The sequence below is a fragment of the Natator depressus genome, chromosome 25, assembly GCF_965152275.1.
Source record: "Natator depressus isolate rNatDep1 chromosome 25, rNatDep2.hap1, whole genome shotgun sequence".
Lineage (NCBI taxonomy): Eukaryota > Metazoa > Chordata > Testudines > Cheloniidae > Natator > Natator depressus.
In genome coordinates, this window is record NC_134258.1 from 13,455,932 (window position 1) to 13,476,673 (window position 20,742).

Below are 20,742 nucleotides of genomic sequence, written 5' to 3' on the forward strand. Positions count from 1 at the left end.
CTGTATGGATGGATGCCCAGGGGCGTCATGGGGGCAACGTGCTATGGACGCTGAGCTCTCACCGCTCCCAGCCCCCCACAGGCACGGCCTCACCTGCCCAGGTGCTGCACACCTGCGGCTCCGCTGGCAAGGCTCCAGGGTTAATCTTGGAACAAAGCAACCTGCCTGGATGACGCAAGGAGCCCAGACAGGGAAGGAAAGCTGCTCAAATCCCCCTTTGGCTTGTCTTCATCGGGCCAGAACCCTCCCCCCTGCTTCAGCAGCCGGCTCTGAAGCGTTCAGCCAGCCTGGGCGCTGCTGGATTTCCCGCAGTGGTCACCCTTGGAGCCTCTGCCACACAGGGAGGGGCGCTGGGTACCCCGGGGGTTCCCTGCCCTGGATCCTTCAGGAGGGGTTGTTGTGTCAGGTGCTGGGTGAGCGGTGGGGGGAAGCTCTAGCTCACTGCTAAGCTCTGCATACTGTGATTTTTTCACGGGCACCCTGGGCCTCGGTCCCAGGGGAGCCTAGCAGGCTGGCAGGGCTGTGCTCCCCAGCCCTGTGTGGCCCCGGTTGTCACCCCATTCCTGTCCACGGTGACTTTCCTGAACCTGCCTGTCGAGCAGGCCAAGACAGGACTCGTGGGACCTCGGCTCTCCTCCTGTCTGATGGTTCCTACAGCACCTGGCGCTGTTCATCGGGCCCAGCCACAAGGGGAACCAGGTCAGTACCTGGATGGGAGAACACTTGGGGCCAGAGTGAGGCCTGCTGCCTGGCTGCACAGCACCCCAGGGATGCCCCCAGTGCAGAGGGCCTGGAGCCAGGAGCACTCCATGGCCAGGAGGGGCTGTGACCAGGGCTGTTCCCCAGCGACTGCAAGGCCCATAGGGCAGCCAGAATGCTAGTCCTAACCCCCACCCAGGGCCTACCAGGCCCTCAGCCACCCCAGGGTAGGAGCCGAGGGTGTCCAACGAATTGGGGATTCGGGGTCTCCGGGAACCAGCTGCTGCTGGCAATTCACTAGCGGGCATGAACCAATACCCAGCATGGTGCTGCTCCATCCTGTTGGGTTAAACTGCTCCTGCGTCCCACCCAGAGGTGGCTGCATTGCAGTGGCCAGGGAACGGAGCTTCCCCTAAGGATAACAAGCTGCCTTCGCCTCGTTCACACGGGGGAGGAGAGGCCTGCCCCGCTCGTGTCAGCAAAGGGCCTTGGGTGGGAGGGGAGGTGCGGGTTCTGCATGAGTTATTCCCTCCTGCGCTCGTCCTGAAAACAGACCAGAACAGAGAGGGGACTTGAAAGCCGGGGCAGCAGTCCCGGCCCTTTCTTTTCGCTCTCGCTGAAGCTTGACCCCGGCTCAGGCTCACAAAGCTCTGAGGCCCCCATTTGAATGTGAAAAGGGACCTGAGCAAAGAGCACTGACCTTCAACCCGCAGGTCAGCCTGTCCAAGGGCCAGCCCCTGGGAAACCTCTGACTCGGGGAGGGGGCGGATTCCACACCATGCCAGTCACAGAGGGGAGAGGCAAGAAAGAGAAGGGGGCGGCCGGGGGATGACATTGGCGGCTCCCCCGCACTGGCCGCAGCAGAGACCAGCGATCAGCCCATGTCTGCAGGCCTGCTCCATATTTACACGTTTCCAGGCGTCCCCATCCAGCGTGCGGGGAAAGTCCCTTCTCCAGGGACACGGGCAATGGGAACCTACTTGGCACAGATGAAACCTGGCCTGTGGCTGGTTTTAGTGCTGTTACACTATCTAAGGTCCTTACCGTGACATCCATCACCGTAGGGACCGGGCCCCTGACAATTCCTAAGGTAGCTCTCCCCCAACACCCCGTTGTAAGCTCTGTGGGGCAGGGACCATCTCTTTGTTCTGTGTTTGTACAGCGCCTAGCGCAGCAAGGATCAGGGCTCTGACGTTCCACCATAACACACCTCAGAAGAATCATATCACCCCCCTTTGACAGATGGGAACTGAGCCGGTAAGTGACTCAACCCAGGCGTCCGTGGAGGGACAGGGAATTGAACCTAGGTTGCCAGCTAGCGTCCTAACCACTGCACCATCCTACAGTCATGCTTCCCTTGGGAGTGGCTCCAGCCCTCTGCCCGCCTCCCGGCGCAGTCAGCACAGGGGTTTCCCCACCTTTGGGCTCGAAACCCACTGGCTTTGCTCAGGAAAACTCTCCCTGTGCTTGGCCCTGGGGGAACTGAGTGCACATGGGCCAGGCCCATAGACATTCATCTTTCATGAAACCTATATGGATGTCACATTCTTTGCATGGGATTAGGCTTTTGGGAACCGAAACCACGGCCAGTGCTTGAAACAACAGGCCACTGGGATGGGGCTAATCAGACGCAGTGTTGTGATCTCTCGTGATCTTATCGTGAGTCTCGTGAGATTTGGTGCTTTTTGCAAAGCCCCAGCTCCTAGAGTCCTGTGATTCATGTGAGACTCCCGGCTTTCATTTCAGCTAGCGCCCCTGGCCCTGAAGTTTGAGGGAAAAGCTGATGAATGGAAACCTAGGGGCTCAAAAGTAAGAGCTGGTCGGAACATTTTCAACAAAATGTGTTTTCCTCAGAAAACCCCTTCGCCTCCGAGTCAGAATGCTTTGCGGAGCCGTTACTGGTTGTCGATAACATTTTCAACAGAAAGGTTCCTGCGTCCCTGGTGGACTCCCCGCTCGGTTCCAGAGCGAGATCCGGCCTGCAAACCTGGCCTTGCATGCCGAAAAGGGACCTTCGCCAAAACCCCACTTCACAAAAACTCGCCATGTGGTTTGTTCCGATGTGACATGAGAAGAGCTTTCAAAGCCTCAGAAACCCTGCAGCCAGCACGGCTCCAAGGCCTCAGAGCCAATAAACCCAAGCCAACGTTTTCAAAATCAGGAGATTTTTGGAGCCCGACTCATGGCTTTTGAGGCTGGAGATCCTGCAGCCGGAGGTGCCCCTGTCGTCCGTTCCCATTAACCCCTTCGTTGCCAGCCACCAGACAGCACAGCTTCTTGACCTTCCTCTGTGATGTTCCCAAGAGAGACCTGGAGGTGAGGTGAGGCTATCTTCTCCCAGCCCGGCTTGCATTTCCAGGGCAGGGCTGCTGGAGCTGACTCCCGTTACAGGGCTGGGACATGCTAATTGCCACGAACCTATTTCTGTGCCCGTTGGGCTGGTGTCCTGTGTATTGGGTAATTAGCTCCATGGGCTCAGGGGGATCCTGCGGTGCCCAGGCTCTGGCAAGGGAGGGGATAATTTTTCGGCAGCAATTAGCTACAAACTGAAATTGTCCTTGAAATCCATGTGACTCGAGTGCTCCTGTTTTAACTGCAGCATTTCCTTGCTGGGTCCACCCCCTCAGGGCGTTTCCGGGAAAGCCTTTCTTACTTCCAGTTCCTACCCTGCCCTGGGAAGAAACACGCGGCACTTTCCTCCTGCTAGATTGCTACTACCCAGTTCCCGGCCGGCGCCCTGCAACTCTCGTTCCCAGTGCCTTGTTGAACTCCGCAAGCGTCCGGACTGGGCTGCTGGGACTCCCCGTGTATACAGCACTGATAAACAGGCCTTTTGCTTCCAGCGGGAAGACGCCATGGCTGGGAATGGCCCCAAGTCTCCACCGTTCTGGAGTCTGCACCTGCGTACGGTTGCAGGACAATTGTGGGGAGCCTGGGGGTGGATGGGTGATGGGCTACAAGGAAAAGGACAAGGGCAGTCCCTCCAGCAAAGCAGCAAAAGACAGGGAGCGGCACCATGGCGGCTACTCCCGGAAGTGGAGACCTGTGCTGTCCTCCAGGCCCCGTGGTGGTTTGTCTGCAACGCCCTGCAGCTGAATAGCAGGGCCCGTTTCCCAGCATTTGGGCAAGGTGGCAGTGCCCGTTTGCTCCCCTCCAGCTGAGGTTGCAACGCCTGTCCATGTACACACAGACACGGTCGGCACGCCCGGCTGCACCCGCCCAGCACCGCCTTGGAGCACACAGCCTTTACCCCGCAGCGAGGAACACGGAACCCAGCCCGTTTCCATCGCTGCCCGCTTGCCCCGGGAGCTGCCAGCCTGACCCCGTCTCAAGTGGGGTCACCCCCCCATAGAACCCCGCTGACCCCAGGCCTTGTGCCTCTGCCCAGCTGTGGGTGCGCACCCGCTCTCGCCGCTCCCCCGTTTTCACATCAAAGACCCACGACCTTGCTCAGCTGCCCCCATCCCCCCCCCCCCCCCCCGCACTTTGACACTTGGCCTCCTTGGGGAAAGGCCGACAGTTGGTCGGCGCTAGGTGAATCGATAGCGCCGAGACCGTCAATTACCCTGGACAACACAGCAGCTCCTCAGCCCCTTAGCATAGACTCAGAGACCGGCAGGGCTGGACCAGCCACCGGGGTGAGTGAGTCCAGCCCCACACCAAGGCAGGACCGAGGAACCCCAGCTCGGCCCTGACAGGCATCTGTCTAGCCTGGTCTTACAACCAGCCAGTGACGGGTCCAGCGAAGCAAGGGCCAGGTGGGAGTCCACAGCCCATGCAAGCTCCAGGGCCAGCCCCAGCTCCGCTGCTGGCCTCTGAGTGACTGGCAGCTTGGGGGCCTCACTCGTGGTTCGGGACCCTGCAAGATGTCAGCTGGGTCATGCTCCAGCTGGGTCCTGAGTGCGGGGTGACACGGGGCTTCTGGAGAACGGAAGCCCCCATATAGCAACACCCCCACGTCGGCCAGGGCCGAGGCACTGAATCAGGGGCAGCTTCTGCTGCCTCTCGATGCTGCGTGACGCCACTGACTGCAGTGGCTTTAAGCCTGCATGGCTGGGCCCTGGCTGCATCCTGTCCCTGGAGACCATCCCTCCTCCGTCTGCACCGCCAGGGAGGCCCCCACCCGACCGAGGTCATGGCCTCGCTCCTCTCATGAATATGCATCGCGCCCTCCTGCCACCGTCACCTCTGATCCCACTGTCGGGGTTACCAAATGTCTTCAACGGCGCCCAGGAAATATGGGAGGGAGGGCGGTCTTTGTTCCCAGCAAGAATGAGCTGACCTGCTCTGCCGGAGCCTCCCAGCCCAGCCACCTGTGACCCCCGAGAGCAGCTGGGGGCCTGGCGGCGGGTGGGGGACCGGAATCACCCTCTCCAGCCAGCCCAGGTTGCGGGGGCAGGGATGGATTGTGGCTGCAGGCTGAGTAGGTGACGTGGGTGCATCGCAGTCCAGTTTCGAGTGGGCAGGGCATCCCCAGCCCACAGGCAGAGCGGCCAGGGAGCTGTGTCGTGCTCGACGGAGTCGGGTGTGGCCCCATGCGCTGGCAGGGCAGGGTGGGGAAGGCGGCATTGCTCTGTGCCTACAGGGTGTCATTCTCCTGGGCTGCCCTGGTAACGCCCAAATCTCGTCACCCTCCCGTCGAACCCGCTGCCTCCTCACCGCAGAGGGCGAGAACCGTCTGCTCTGCAGCCCCGCTGTGCAGCAGCCCCCTTCTCGCCAGCTCTCTGCCTCTGATCGCCCTGGCCCTGGGCTCTGCGCTGCGTGCTGGGGACACAGTCAGCATGAAGGACGCCGTGCAGATCCCAGGCCAGTGACAATGCCCCATTTCCGCTCCGGCTGCCGGGGCTGGGGAGGCGGGTTTCCTCTCTCCGCCAGACCTATCCGTCCTGGGTGCAGTCAGGGCAGCGAGTGACGGATCACTCAGGCGCTGGTGCAATGCAGGGGCAGGCTGGGCAGCCGCTCCCACTGCTCAGCATCAATGAAGGGCCTGTTAGAAACCGCTGCACAGAGCGGGGGTCAGGCCAAAGGGGGGCTTGCTTTGAGCAGCAGTGGGTCCAAGGCGATCGGCTGCCCCAGGCCAGGCAGCACACGCACTCTCGAGCGCCCCCGGCTCGGCGCTGGTATTAAACGGGCCAGGCACACATCAACTCCCTGGCCTCAATAGGGATCACTGCTGCTCTGGGGCGGCGAGCACTCTGATAGATGGATCGAAAGGGTTCCCTGCTTCCACCCCCCTCCCCAAGCTGCTATTCACATGACTCCACTTCACATATTCTTCGAGGCTGCCCACATCCTGGGGGGGACTTGTTTTTTCCTCCTCCCTTTCTGCACTGGCCAGATCATGCTAGTGGCTCTTTCCACAATCCGACTAGCATGTCCCGCCCTTCCTATGGACCATGGGAGAGAGACAGTGCCTGGGGCAGGGCTGAGGGAGATGCTGCTCTGCTCACGAGCCCCTGCCTGACCTGCTCAGTGCTGGCTGGGAGCTCACTGTGCAGGTTGGAGCTCGCCATGCCCGAAGGCGACTGCAGACGTTAAAGCCACTGCGGGCTGAAACCTCTTGGCCCAGCACTGAACGGGCGCCGAACTGGGGGGACTGGCCCTAGACTCCTCCTCAGCTCTCGGCCTCGACAAGGTCTTGTGGCAGAGAGTTCCACAGGATAAGTGTGCATGATGTAAAACAGCTAGATCAGTTACTAAAAGCAGCTGAGTTCAGTGAGGGCCTCCCCTCTATGCCGCTCTGCCTGAGGCTACAAGAACGTGCTCCCTTGGGAAGGTCTGGGCCCGGTGCTGGGGCTGCACTTGGCTTTGAGGCTACCCCAGTCGATTTGCATTGCTGGGTTTCCCCAGGGCAGAGAAAGTCCATGTTTGTGTGCAGAGGCGCCCTCCGCTGGCTCTTTGCTGGCACTGCAGGTCTGTGCTGGGATAGGTGTGAATGCGGAAGGTGCCCGGCTCCATTCAGAGAGGGTCAGAACTTGCTTATTCTGGCTCCCTCCAGGCGAAACACCCCGTCCAGAAAGGCAGGAGCTTTCCTGTTCCCATTCCCACCCCCTGCCACCCCTAGGAGAGGCCCAGGGGAAAGGAGCTGTGTATTTTCTTACAGAAGGGACTGGAGTCCCGCAACCCCTTGTCTCTAACATTGTCCAGAACAGAGGATGGTGATCTCCAGGACCCGCGTTAAGGATGAAGCTGGAGAATCTGCCATGCCAGGCGTCCCCCTGGGCAGCTGGGGGAGCAGCAGCAGAAGACTCGAGAGGTAAAATTTATGGAAGTCTGTAACAGAGGACGTGCAAAGAGCAGCCCAGCTAGACCCAGACAGCTCAGCCTTGTCCGTGCCCTCGGGGATGCCGGAAGGCATAGAGAAGAGTCCCATTCGGACTGTAGATCTCTTTATTGAGTGATTTCCTCTCCACCCAAATTCCACAGCCCCTGGGCCCAGCATGGACTAAAACCAGACCCAATTCATCTGTACAACCCTCTGCTATTAACCCCTTCCTGCTCAGCACCAAGAATAAACCTCCCAAGCGCTAACCTCCCGCCAATGCAGCTCTCTGGGTGGGAAACCAGGACAGGCTGGGGGGCATCGGCACAGCCTTGTGTGGGGAGCCCAGGGCTGGGCTAGCAGGGGGCTGCAGGGTGTGATTTATGAGCAATAAACTCAATGAACAGAAAACCCCCTGCTCCCACCTCCCCATGGATTGGAGAGGCGACCCTGGGCTCTGTCAGCTGGTCACCCCTGCACGGCAACAGGAGGGACTCAGCCACCCCCACTCCCCACCGTGGCTCTGCCCTAGATGCAGGTCTCGCTGCCAGCCATGCGACGCTCTTCCAGCCTTTGCAGAGCCTGTGTGAGCGAGCGCAGCTGCTCCGCGTGCCGCTCGCCCATCGCACCCATCTGGGCCTCCAGCCTCTGCAGCTGAGCCTCCTGCTTCCTCCTGGCATTCCTGTAGGCCAGCACCAGGGCGCTGCGGAGAGAGGTGGGCTCAGCAGCAGGGACTTGGCTCGCGGGATGGGGCAGGAAAGGGAAGCTGCTCCGGGATCAGCTGGGGCGGGGAGCACAGGGAGGTGCAGAGCTCAGGACAGGCTCAGGGAAGCCCCTGGGGTGTTTCTGGGCCTTAGCCAAAGTGCAGCTAAACCCCTCTGCTGGGTGCACGTTGATTGGCAATCTCACCCAAACGGCCTGCTGCAGACAGAGGCTGCTGCCTAGGGACTAGCAGGGGGCTGGGAGCGACTCGTGGCCCTGGGGTCTACCCCTAGCCCTGGGAGGGGATTGGGGCCCGGTGGGTTAGAGCTGGGGCTGGGAGCCAGGACTCCTGGGGTCCATCCCTGGCCCTGGAAGGGGAGTGGATTAGAGCAAGGGGCTGGGAGCCAGGACTCCTGGGTTCTACCCCTGGCCCGAGGAGGGGAGTGGGTCCCAGTGGGTTTGAGCAGGGGGCTGGGAGCCAGGACTCCTGGGGTCTTTCCCCAGCTCTTTTGCAGATGCCCTGTGCGACCTCGGCTCCATTCCCACAGAGACCTGGGCTCTGCCCTTGTCTTTACCAAGCACTCAGAGCCGTTCAAATGAGGCGTCGCCAGGTTGCTGCCCTCGGACCTTTCCCCTCGGGGCGCGTTGCCCCATCTGGCTCCTGCAGACACCGGACAAAGAGCTCCCAGGCTGGGCTGCAGCCCCAGGAGAGTGGCGGGAGGGAGCCCTGAGACTGGGGCTGTGTGGAGGAGGGGGTGCAGGGGCTCCCAGCAGGGCCTTGGGATTCTCCATCCCCACCTGTGAGCCTGGAAGAAGTCTCTGGTGATCCCGACGCACTGGGCCTGCTGCACCCGGCTGGTTGCGCTGCGGTGCTCCAGGGAGGCCGCCAGGCCCTGGGCTTGGCCCCTCAGCTCCCTGCTCCTGCCACGGAAATGAAGGCTTGAGGGAGGATGTCACAGATCCCGTGGAGAGGGGAGGCCCCCTGCCTCGCACACTGAGACTGGATTTCCCCCTGCCCCCTCCCCTGAGATGGGATCCCCCCCACCCCAAAGGCATGCACCTTTCCCCTCCCCACAGCTGCTGGCTGAGTCTCCAGCCATGGGGCACTGCACTGCGCCCAAGATCTTTCCACTGTGAGCCCCCGAACCGGGCAGGGGCCCCAATTCCTCCACCCAGCCTGTGGCCCCCGTGCAGTCACTGACGCTGCCAGGGCTGGGAGGGGGGCGGCGGGGACATGGGGCACCAGCAGATGGGTGGAGGAAGGGGCTCTCCACGGAGGGAGAGGGGGTGCTCACCGGGCCAGCGCCCCAACCAGCTCCAGCATCATCGTCTCCCGATCCAGGGCAGCCTGGGGTCTAGCAGCTTCTGCCTCCCGTCTCCCGACGTCCTGGAGAAACCCAAGAAGATCCCCTAAGCTCCCCCATCAACATGCAGCAGCTGCTGGGACGGGGCCCGGGGGCACCTGACAAACCCAGCTCACAACCTCTCCGTCAGCTGGGCTCAGAACCCACCGGCCCCCCACTCCCAGGAGGGACATCGGGGTCACAACGTCCTCTCGGCTCCTTGTGAACCCGGCAGAGGCACTGATTCTCGCCTGGATCCCCCTTGCAGGACCCCCCACCCTGTGCCCCAGGCGGGGCAGATCCCCCACTCCGTGGGGCCATCTACACCAGTGCACAATGGGTGTGAAATGCCCAGGTCAGGGGCAGAGCTGCTCTCCCTTTGGGGTCCGTGGCTGCCTCATGGGCCAGGCCCCAGGGAGTTTCCCTTTTGTTCCTGCGTTCCTCTGACCCTGGCCACCTCCAGGTACACCCCTCTTCCTCGGAGTCCAGTTGGCCGCGCCTCGGGGCCCCCCTGCCCTGCTGTGTCTGCAGGCGGGCGGGCGGCGCCCAGCCCCTGACGTACCCCGAGGCAGCTGCTGCAGCTGGTGCTGTCTCCACTACTGCTGCTCCCGGAGCTGGGGCGCCGGCCCCGCTGCCCGTCCAGCTCCCCCTGCAGGTGCTCGATGAGCAGCAGGTGGGCGGCCTCCTGCGCCCGGTGCGTGTAGGTGCAGAGCTCCAGGCCTCGCGTCTCCTTCTCCGCCAGGTGCAGCCGGGTCTTCAGATCCGCCATTGACTCCTGGGGCCAGAGGGAGGCGCCGTCAGGGAGGCAGAAGCGAGCGGCTGGCCCTGAGCCACGGCAGGTTCCGGCTCCCCAGGCCTGGCCCCTCCGGCCCGAGCTAAACGCAGGGTCCCCAGTAGCTGAAGCAGATCTCCCGGCTCGTGCCCCTCTGTGGGGGGACAATCCCGCCACTAGAGGCCCACATGCCCCGCGTGTTGTGCTCCCCCCAGCCCCTCACCCCACCCTCCGGGCTCCCGTTATGGCCTGCTCAGCAGTTACCCCATTAATAATATTTCACAAATGCTAACCAAGCCTCGCCGCCCTCTGGGTCCCTGATATACAGCGAGGGAAACTGAGGCACAGTGGGGGGGGGACGTGCATTGCCCAAGATCACCCAGCAGGTCTGTGGCAGAGCCAGAAATAGAACCCCGGAGTCCTCACACACACACACACACACACATTCTAGCCACTAGACCTCTCTCCCCTCACAAAGCCAAAAACAAATCCCAGAAGTCCAGCAACCCCCTACCCTGACCTGGCTCTAATCACTAGACCGCACTCCCTTCCCAGAGCCACGAACAGAACCCCGGAGTCCTGGCTCCCCGCCCTGCACTCTGGCCGCTAGCCCAGCCCGTCCTGCCCCGTGCCTACCCTGATGGCTGCTAAGTCGTGCAGCAGCTGTGGCTTCTCCATCTTTGGCCTTGGTGTCTCCCTGGGCAGGACCCCGCCTGCGACCCTGACGGCCTCGTCCAGCTTGGCCTTGATGGCGTCGTTACTCTGGATCACGGCACCGGCAGAACCAGGCGCGGCCTGGCAGCCCAGCTCCAGCAGGGAGACCTCCACCGAGGCCTGCTCCGCCCGCAGCCGCCGGATGTACTCGTGCAGAATCCCCTCCTCCGCCCCTCCGGGCCCCAGGGCCCCAGGGCTGGGGGTGCTGCTGGGACGGAGAGGTGTCGAGAGCAGGCTGGGAGAAGAGGGGGAGGGGCTAACAGCCCTTGGACCTGGGTTGGGGGCTCAGGGTCCCATTCCCGGAATGGGGGGGCGGCTCGGGGGCTCACAGTCCCATCTCCTGGGGTAGGAGGCTGATGGTCCCATTCCCTGGGACTGGGGGGTGCTCAGGGTCCCATCCCGTTGGATGGGGGGAGCTCTGGGGCTCAGGGTCCCATCTGTGACTCCTGGGGTTGGAGGCTGCTGGTCTCATCCCCCGGGACTGGGGCCAAGGGGTCCCATCCCCCTGGATGTGGTGGGAGGGAAGATCCAGGGCTCAAGGTCCCATCCCCCCGGACTGGGGGCTTGGGGTCCCATCCCTCAGGGCTCAGATCAGAGTCTTGGGGCCCCTCTCAGAAGCCCACAGCCCCACTCCCTGGACAACCCTCCCATAGGAGCTCTGCTACCTTTCCCATCCATGGGTCCCAGCCCCGTCCTGCCCCGACCCGGCTTCCTCGCCCTCAGGCTCCGCTCTCCCCAGGAACCTCCTGGCCTCTTCCAGCACAGCCCCCGTCCTGCCGCCGGGGCTGTTGGGGGCGCGCGCCCCGGGCTCTCCTAGAGCAGGGAACAAACTCATGCTGGTGCGTCCTCTGCTGGCAGGGCCCCCCGCTCCTGGCGGGGTTGGAGCCCGGGGCAGAGCCGGGCACATGGCAGCTGGTTCCCCCCTCGCCCCTGGGGGCGCCGTGGAGCGATGGGCTCCCCGCACCGACCCCTGAGCTGCCAGCCCCACAGCGAGGGGCGTTTGGTGGCTGCGGGGTCAGAGGGGACTAGCTGCAAGGACTCACCTTTGTCCAGGGCATCTCCCTCCTCCACTGGCTCCAGCCAGGGCCCCAGCTTCACCCCGGCCAGGGACAGCAGCACCTCGTAGGCCTCCACGCAGCGCTCGCTGCCGGGCCAAGCACAGAGAGCAGCCTGAGAGCTGGCGGGGCCCCCAGCCCCTTGTAACCCGTCCTGAGCCCCCCAGCCCCTCGCGCCCCCTCCTGAGCTCCCAGCCCCTCGCACCCCCTCCTGAGCCCCCCACAGCCCCTTACGCCCCATCCTGAGCCCCCAGCCCCTCGCACCCCCTCCTGAGCTCCCCAGGCCTTCGCAACCCCTCCTGAGCCCCCCACAGCCTCTCGCACCCCATCCTGAGCCCCCCAGTCCCTTGTGCCCCTTCCTGAGCACCCCCAGCCCCTCACCCCCCACAACCCCCAGAGCCCTTTGTGCCCCTGCCCCTCCCACACAGTCCATTCCGCCTCCCGGCCCAGCTTGGCTCCTCTCTCCCCATGGGGGGAATCCAGGCGCGGGTCCCGGGGCCGGGCCCCTCACCTGTATTGGGCAGCCAGGCGCAGGGCCGTGCTGTTGGACTCGTGCTGCCCCAGCAGCATGCTGAGCCTCTCCGAGTGGCCCTTCCACTCCTGCAGCGTCCCCGAGAGCAGCTGGTTCAGGCCTTTGAGCCTCTCGATGCACCTGGGGCGGGAGGTGCGGCGCTGAGAATCCAGCTGTGACCCGCACCAAGGGGATCGGACTGGATGGGGCAGGGCTGGCTCTTCGGGGACAAGGGCCGGTTTATAACCCACCCAGCTCTTCCGCATCCCCGAGCGATGCCCGACCAATACACCTCCCGTGCTATCTACACATCCTCCTCACAAAGGGACCCTCGCCACCCGTCAATGCAGCTCTGGAACGAGCCCCGGGGGTGCCACTGGACATCCTGCAGCCCTCCCCAGCCCGGAAATTCAGCCCAGGACTCCCCCTTCACCCCAGGAGGAGGATGTGCCAAATACTGGGGCCATGGCGGCATTTCATTGTCACCATCCTCGGCGGGAAGGGGTTGCCCATTAGAGCTTTGGACGTGAGAGTCTGAAACTGTATTGTCTAGTGCTTAATGTAGGGGACTGGGAGTCAGGACTTCTGGGTTCTATTCCCGGCTTTGGGAGGGAAATGGGGTCCAGCGTTTAGTGCAGGGGAGGGGAGTCAGGACTCCTGGGTTCTACTCCTGGCTCTTCTATTCCAGGCTTCCTGTGTGACTTTGGGTGAGTCACTTCCCCTTTCCGTGCCTCAATTTCCCCTGCCTGTACCTGGGGGATGATCGCACTCATTGGTGGGGAGGGGCCAGGTGCGAGGCTGCCCTGTCCAATGGGTAAAGTACTTGGCAAGCCTCTGCCCTCACCCTCGCAGCTGCTGCGTCCGAGCTTCCCACTCCCTGACGTGGCTCTCCGACGCTGGGGGGCGGTGCTGGGGGAACAGGCGGCAGAGGTGATGGGTGCTGGAGCAGCTCTGAAAGCACCGGATTAGGCTCTGGGCTGCGGCAACTGGGTCCTGCAGAGGGCACCAGCAGGGATGACAAACCCAGGAATGAGTCTGTGCCTGGCAGAGGCTGCGGGTGGATGTAAGGACTCCCTGCAGGACGGCGACAGGCCTAGGTCCCCAGGGGGCTGGGATAGGGGCACGCAGGTGACACCCAGGGTGGGGCATTAACAAAGCTGCGGTTAAACATCACAGCCGGGATGAAGCTGGTGTCACAATCCACGGCCACCTGGGACCAGTGCCCACAGCCATCAGTGGAGACTGGCCCAGCCTCTCTCAGCTGAGCCGAAGGAGTAAATCCCCCGGCTGCGAGAAGCCGGCTGTTGTAGTCGCTCTGGCCAGCCCCTGGAGGGAGACGTGGTCACACGCCTGCAGCCCATGTCTTACACCCCCTTGGCTCCTTGCCTGTTGCAGGTGATGCACACAGGGCCGGATCCAAACACCCTGCGGTCAGCTGGGGATTCTTTCCATTGGCTGCAGTGGGCTTTGGAGCAGGCCCGCAGCTGGCTGGCAGCTGCTCATCCCTGTCTACAGGTCGTTCCCGGCTCTGAGCTTGGCAGCCACATAACCCAGCAGCTTGGGGAGCTGCGACCAGGCTGGCATCCTGACCCCCTGCAGTGAGCAGGACCTAGTGGGATGGGACGGAGAAGCAGCACTGGGACCTGGCGTTGCACTCACCTGGAACGGCCAGGGCTCCCCTTCCCCGCCGGGGCTGACGGACCCCCTGGTGCTGACAGTGTCACTGGCAGATGCTGAGGGGCTGCAGGGCTGGGACAGTGTCTCGATTCGGAGCAGTGAGTCCTGCAGCTCCTTGACCTGAGCAGAGAGCGGCACCCGTCACTCACCTCACATGGACTCAGCGAGCCATAGCAAGGGCTGACTGACAGCAGCGACCGGAGTAAATCCGGAGTAGCCCCATGGAAGTGAGGGGGGTGAGTCTGGATTGCACCCAGGAAATTAACAAGCCGAGTCCACACAGATCCCAGACCTTGTGAAACCGAGGTCCTCGCATCCCAACACGGACACTGTGAAATCCCTCCCTCCTTCAGTGCCCCGTCACCCAGCCCCCTTCCAGTGGAATAGCTCAACAGGCTGAGCAGAACCCTGCCTCCTGGGGGGCCAAGAGCTCCACTGCCAGGGGGGTGGCCCACCCCTTCATCCTCCGGAGGCAGGCAATGTGACCCCCATGCATTTTGCCACAAGATGAGAAATCACGGATCCAATGCATCAGGCGTGTGCGGAACAAAACGGCTGCAAACACACAGGCTTCCCCACCGCTTGAGTTCTAGCTTTGTCTGCTGTGTTTACCAGGGAGCACCCCCACCTCCCGTGGCACTCTAGTCTACACAGCACTCAGTGATATCTACTGGCGGAATAAAATACTGCAAATAAAAAGATCACCCATGTGGCTGTGTGCTTAGGGCAGTCGGGTTGAGACCTTCCCAAATGAGGTCCTGGCTGCCCTGCATGGACAGTGAAACATCCATTGCACTAGTCAGAAGACCTGAACCTACCACCACTGGCCAAAGTCCCTTTCCCCGCAGGGTGCAGCACTGCTGCCCTGCCCCCAGAGGTGGCTGCATGTCAGTGGCAGGGGATATCACCACTGTCATACACACCTTTCTCTGGAGCTTCTCCCGTTCCTCCTGGAATGCTTGCAGGGTGACCTTGGACCTGCTTAGCTCCTCCTCCTTGCTCCCTAGCGCCACCCGGAGAGCCGCATTCCTCTCTGCGTATGTGGCTATTTCCTTCTTGATCCAGCTCATGTCCTCGGCTGAGAGCCCTGGGCTGGCCTCGCTCGTCTTCTCCCCCGGCGCCCTGGGTGCTGCCTTCCAGGGACAGCTCCTGTTGTCCTCCGGGAGTCCCGCAAAACCCCCCAGGCCTCGTTCTACCTCTTCCAGGGTCTGGAAATGCAACACACACACACACTCATCCCAGTCACCCACTGAAGCTACGGTCACTGCATCATGCTAGGAGTCCAGAGCTCTCCCTAGGAATTAGGTCTGTGTAAGGCACCTGTCACCTTGGTATCTAGGCTTCATTGCATCCCCACCACCTCTGGTTCCAGGCAATTTAAACTCAAACCTCGCAGATCAGGGGACTGGCTGGCTCAGGAGGGTGGGGAATGGGACACGGGGCCTTTTTCCTCTATGGGGCGCCTGCTCCAATCTGCCCCCAGGGTGGGGGAACTGGTTGGCTTGAGTGAGGGGCAGGGAATGGGATGCCAGCCCTTTTCCCTCTAGGGGGCACTGGCTCCAAATCAAGGGGCAGCCCTGATGGCTGCTTGCTGGCCTCTATGGGGTATGTGCAGGTGGGTCTCGGTGCACTTCCACCTCAGACACCATCACAACTGGCTGTAGCTGCCCTCCGTGGGTACCCTCTGGAGAGGGGACTGGCCAGGCCCCAGAGAACCAGCTGCCCGTCTCCCAGCGGGGTCCGGGCAGGACAGAGCTGGGCCCCAGTGCCAGGGCAGGTCGGGGTCGCTGCATAGAGAAGGCAAACTCTGCCTGTCCCAGCCGGGGGAAGGCTGAGAGCCCAGGCCAGGTGTTTGGAAGGAAGAGGGGATGGGGGCGGTTAAGAAAGGGGGGGAGGGAGGTCTGCTCACCTTGGCTATCTGGGCCCACTCCTCTCCCACCGCGCTGGGGCCGCCTGCGCCCATCTCCCCACCAGCACTGCCAAGCAGCCGAGCCTGGCTCCGCCGGGAGAACACGGCATTCTCCAGAGAGGCCACAGCCTGCTGCAGATCTAGGAACACGTCGGAGCTGCCTCCTAGCGGGGGAGAGACGGGGACGAGTCGGGGGGAGGGCTGGTGGGGCTCATGCCCCTTCCACCCTCAGGGATCTGGGCTGCATCCCAGAGGGGCTGCCGTAAAGAGGGACAGACCAGCAGGCTGTGGCTCCTCTCAGGGCACAAGGGGACGGAGCTCCTGGCACCGACTGCCTGCGTGGATTTAGCAGCAGGCCCCTGCCGGAGCCCACGGCAGGAAGAGAAGCGCCCATGAGTCTGTACCACCAGGAAGCAGCTGGCAGGCTTTGCCCCTGCCATGGCATCCCTGTGTTCACCCCATTCGATCATGACAGTCCATCCTGCCTCCCTCCAGTCCCATCCCGCCTCCCACAGGCCTGTGCCTGGGGCTGGCATTGCAGTGACGCAGGTGGGCCGAGGCAACGCGGCAGCATCACGACGGGACGACCCCGGGGGCGGCAACCCTAGCCGGGTCCATACACAATAGGCAGCCTGCGACTTCTGGGACCCAGGATCTGTCAGGAATCTGGTGAGAACGGGGCCCCTGACGAGATGAAACCCTTTCAGTGATAATAAACCTTGTCAAGAGCTCTTCCCACAGCAATCTCAAAGTGCTTGACATAGCAGGGGTGGTACCATTTTCCTCATTTCACAGCTGGGGAAACTGAGGCATGGAGGGGGGAAGTGACTTGCCCTGGGTCATTCAGCAGGCCAGTGGCAGAGGCAGGAATAGAACCCAGAAGACCTGGGTCTGCCCACTAGACCTCATTGCCTCCAAAAGGCGTGGGATAGCTTGGGGCAAAATATAATGAACCCCCCTTTACCTTCCTCCATGCAGCCCATGGGGAATGGACGGATGGCTAAGCTCCAGGGCCTCTGCACACACCTGGGAAGGCTCGCTGTGTATTCGGAGCACTGGTCTGAATACTCATCTTCCTCTCTGCAGGAAATCAAAGCCAGAGGATGCCCGGGGAGAGAGCGGCTGACTCCACTCCCCCGGAGACACGGCAAAGGGGGCAACTGATGTGAGACAGCTGAGTTCCAGGTGCGAGTGTAGCCACCTGAAACCAGCCCTCTAAGACACCAATATTTTGCTGCCAGATTAATATTATGACAGGTTTCAGAGTAACAGCCGTGTTAGTCTGTATTCGCAAAAAGAAAAGGAGTACTTGTGGCACTTTGGAGACTAACCAATTTATTTGAGCATAAGCTTTAGTGAGCTACAGCTCACTTCATCTGATGAAGTGAGCTGTATCTCACGAAAGCTTATGCTCAAATAAATTGGTTAGTCTCTAAAGATTAATATTATGCCACTAAGAAACAGTGACATCTAGTGAGCACCTGGATTAATAGCAAGCCCCTGTTCCCAGAGCACGTTTAGTACAGCCTTGCAAAATTAGAATCGTGGGTTTTTGTTTTGTTTTGTTTTTGTTGTGATGGGCGAGTAAAATATCAGGAGTTTTTTCATCATCATGGGACAGGAGGACAAGAAAATTGTGGATCTGAGCCCGTAAATGTTCATGATAATTGGACAGCCCAGGTCGAAGAGCAGGGTTGTTAGAAAGTTCCTGTCTTTTTTTCCCCAGGGCTGCAGGAAAAGAACAAGAACGCAAAGTCACTGCTAGATGAAGCCAGGCAGGTCAGACCACAGCAGCCAGTCCATAGCCTTTAAAGGAGGCCATGTTTTCAGCTAAAGAATCAGGCACAAAGATACCCTGGTGACAGGCAGCGTACAAGACCCAGAATAGAATAGAATAGAATAGAATAGAATAGAATAGAATAGATGACAACCTCATTTTAAAGAGCATCTTTTCTACAAGCAGTATCCAGAACTGCTTTACAGAGTTAGCTGATCCAGAGTAGCAAAGGGACAGAGAAACTGAGGGCTACCAGCCGGAGAGGTGCGGGCCTTTCAGATGAGAATGAGAGTTTTCCCAAGGGCAGAGAAGAAGGCTCTCGCGCCCCAGTGGGGGAGCTAGGACGGACAGACAGAAAGGGAGCTATTGCTCTGAGGGAGAAGGGGAGTTGAGAGAGAGGCCAGGTCTCGGCACAGGCAGGGCAAGAGGAGGCGAAGGCCTGGGCGAGGATTCATGGGCAATCAGTCCCAGGCCCAGCATGGCTGTACCAACCCCAGTCCTGCACTACCAACGGAAACTGAACCCAGAGCCATCCACAACACAGCACAGCCCTTTCCCACTCGCACTAGAGAGGGGCTCCATTAGCTGGCAGCAGTAGCGGGCTGTTATCCTCCGTGGGGAGCAGCCACTTGAGGGGGACATAACACACACTTTGTGGATGAGTCACAGGAAGCCCAGCAGGCCAGAGCACCCCGTCCTACAAAGGGCTAGAGGCGGATGTGTTTATCCCCGCCTGGCATTGCTGCTCTATGCCACAACACCAACAGTGTTAACTGCATGCCCTTCAGTGCCCCCCTGAAGGGGCTCCTGATGCCCCAGGAGCTGTTGGCAGGGCCTTTAGGGGACTGTGACAAGCAGGGCAGGTACCTGGTTCTCCTCTGCTGCAGCTGCTCGGCCTTGCTGTGGAGCTGGGTGATGGTGACGAGCAGTGTGGTGATGTGCTCCTCGTAGCGCAGGATTGCCCGCTCGTCCGCCCCTGCTACGTCGGCCTCCTCCTCCCTCTCGGAGATTGAGTCCAGCTCGCCCTGCAGAGAACCCCGCCCAGAGAACCCCAGACATCTCAGGCTCCTTTCATGCCGAAAGATCTGAGAGCCTGTACCGACCATGGCCCTGATTCCCTGCATCCTGTCGCTGACACCTGTGCAAAGTGCTACGTTTGGATTCAGCTGTGTTTCTCAGTCACTTTGCACTGTAAACAACAGCACCAGGGGCAGGGCCACAGAGAATTGGGCCAAGAGGGCACCCACCCACCAGTGCATTGCTAAAGCAGCCAGCTCTGGTGTGGAACGCATCAGCCAGTCTGAACTAGCCGCTTGATACAGCAATTTCTAGGACAACAGGAAGTAAAGAGTATGGTGGCCCGATGAAAGGTTTCAGGGCGACAGGAGGCCCCAAGCATGCAAAAGTCATGAACCTGTCTCCCAGTAATCCAGATACTGGTTTAAAAATCCAGAGATTTTACAAGTGAAACATTGGGGGTGTTTTATTCACCTTTCAGGTTTGGAACCTTTGGGGGTCACATTTTCAAGCTTTTCTCCCCAGCCAGGAAGGCTGGGATTTGACTTTTTAAAAAAATTGAAGCTGAAATTCTCCCATAATCACCGGAGTCCAGCAGCTGGGGCTTTAAGGAGAAAAAATCAGCAAAATGACGGGAGCTCGCAAAGCCCTGTGTTGGAATGGGGCCAGGACACTAGGTGATGGGGGGGTAACCCCCTGAGTCCTGCCGAGAGTGGCATAGGATCTTTAATGACCACACAGGCTGGGGATGCCTGTTTCACACCGGAGCACCCCCATCAAACCCACACACCCCCCCCGCACTGGATCATCGGCAGTACCACTCAGCGCCATGGGCTTCGTTTGGGGGGCTCCCAGCCAACCACTGGGCAAGCCCACCCCTGCTTCATGTATAAGGCCTGCCAAGTGATGCAGCTACAGCCCCCGCAAGCAGCCTGGCTTTGGAAGCTGTACTAGGGAGATGCCACTCCTCCTGTGGGGTGACATTCCCGCTGGGCAGAGAGGCCAGCCTGCGACCTTGGAGCACGTCAGCCCCGTTACACCCTATGCGAGGAATAAGCAGCTCCTGGTTACTCTCAGTGCCTCTATGGCCGGTGCTCTTACAGGTCACGCCATGCCCACCTGCAGCTTCCCGCCTGCGCCCCCTTTGGGCTGAGAGGGGCAGTGCAGCCCTCCATGGGTCGTTAGCCAGCGGGTTTGTAAGCACGTAACCAGGAAAGGCTGGAGCTACTTCCTGTTTTCAGTGGGAACAATGTCCTCCCCGCAGCAGGAGCGACATCAGCCCAGGGATAGCCCACTGGTGCCTAGCGTGAGCAGGGAGCCCTCCACCACCCTGTGCCAGCGCCCCCCACCGCACACCCTGGGCATGCTGGGTACCCCGGCACTCTTGGGAAGGACACTCTGCCCGCTCTAGGGCCCTTTCCCCAGGGCCGTACAGGATCCCTGCAGTGAGGGTAGGATTTCTGGAGGTGCATGCCCATGCGATGCCGCGCTCCTCCTGCAACCCCATGTGCAACTGGCTTGTGAGGAGCAGGGCTAGGTCTCCCAGTCCCACCCATGGAGCCGCTAGCCATTCCCCCCTCCCTGAGCAGCAGAGGGGGAGAATATGCAGGCCCAGGGCTGCAGTGGCAGCTGGGCTGTGGCTGTGTGGAGGGGCAAGGGCCCTACAGGGTCATAGCAGAGAGCGAAAAGATGCATCAGACTGTCCAGCCCGTCCCCATGGCAGGGCAGGGTGGAGCCCAGGCTGGTGCAGTGAGATCGAGAGCTCTGGCCATGGCTGAATCACCCACAATGCCACGGTGGTCTGTTCCCTGGGGGCTCCTGGTAGAGTCAGGCTTGGAGAGCGAGACAGGGGCCCAGGGCACCTCGTCCTTCCCCACTGCAGAGCGAAGCACAGCCAGTCTAAACCCTGCGAGAGCAATTGCAAAGCCAGGCCAGACCCATAACCCCCCCGCCTGCAAGGTGAGGCTCCCTGGCCCAGGCCCCCCAGGAGCAAGCCACTTGCCTTCTCCATCCCTGTTCCTTTGCCCCTCTCTCCTTCCGCACGAGAGGAGCCACGTCTGAGGATCCGATCCCTGGGGCAGGAGGTTACAGTCACAGAAAGCAGCAGGGTCCTATCGCTTTGGTGAGAAAAGACAGGGGAGATAATCAGGCAACGCCATTGCACCCCTTCTCAGCAGCTGCTCTCCAAGACCCTTGGCCTAGCACAGCCCAGCCACCTCTCAGACTGTCCCAGTGCGAGGAGAACACGACTCTGCCAGGATCTCCCCGCCGTCTGTGCTGCTTCCCGGCATCCCGGCCCATTCC

The 20,742-nt window shown here is 61.2% G+C and overlaps 1 protein-coding gene across 1 annotated transcript; it reads right to left on the reverse strand.

Moving 5' to 3' along the window:
- Positions 1 to 7,093: 7,093 nt before the first annotated feature.
- On the reverse strand, positions 7,094 to 20,685 carry USHBP1 (USH1 protein network component harmonin binding protein 1). Its single transcript, XM_074939284.1, has 15 exons — positions 20,441 to 20,685; positions 18,289 to 18,446; positions 16,609 to 16,724; positions 15,645 to 15,808; positions 14,659 to 14,943; positions 13,718 to 13,855; positions 12,903 to 13,051; positions 12,059 to 12,199; positions 11,536 to 11,636; positions 11,158 to 11,305; positions 10,415 to 10,697; positions 9,569 to 9,781; positions 8,959 to 9,050; positions 8,462 to 8,584; positions 7,094 to 7,664 (listed from the first exon to the last, which is right to left on the reverse strand). Exons 1-15 carry the CDS (start codon positions 20,447 to 20,449, stop codon positions 7,490 to 7,492), a joined length of 2,295 nt encoding a protein of 764 aa, XP_074795385.1. The 5' UTR covers positions 20,450 to 20,685; the 3' UTR covers positions 7,094 to 7,489.
- Positions 20,686 to 20,742: the final 57 nt, after the last annotated feature.

What these genes read in the sequence shown, in the direction of transcription:
- USHBP1 (XM_074939284.1), bottom strand. An exon ending in AGTGGGCCCAGATAGCCAAG is followed by an intron (nt 14,944 to 15,644) that starts GTGAGCAGACCT and finishes TTGCATTTCCAG; the next exon opens with ACCCTGGAAGAGGTAGAACG. An exon ending in CGCCTGGCTGCCCAATACAG is followed by an intron (nt 11,637 to 12,058) that starts GTGAGGGGCCCG and finishes TTGGCCCGGCAG; the next exon opens with CGAGCGCTGCGTGGAGGCCT.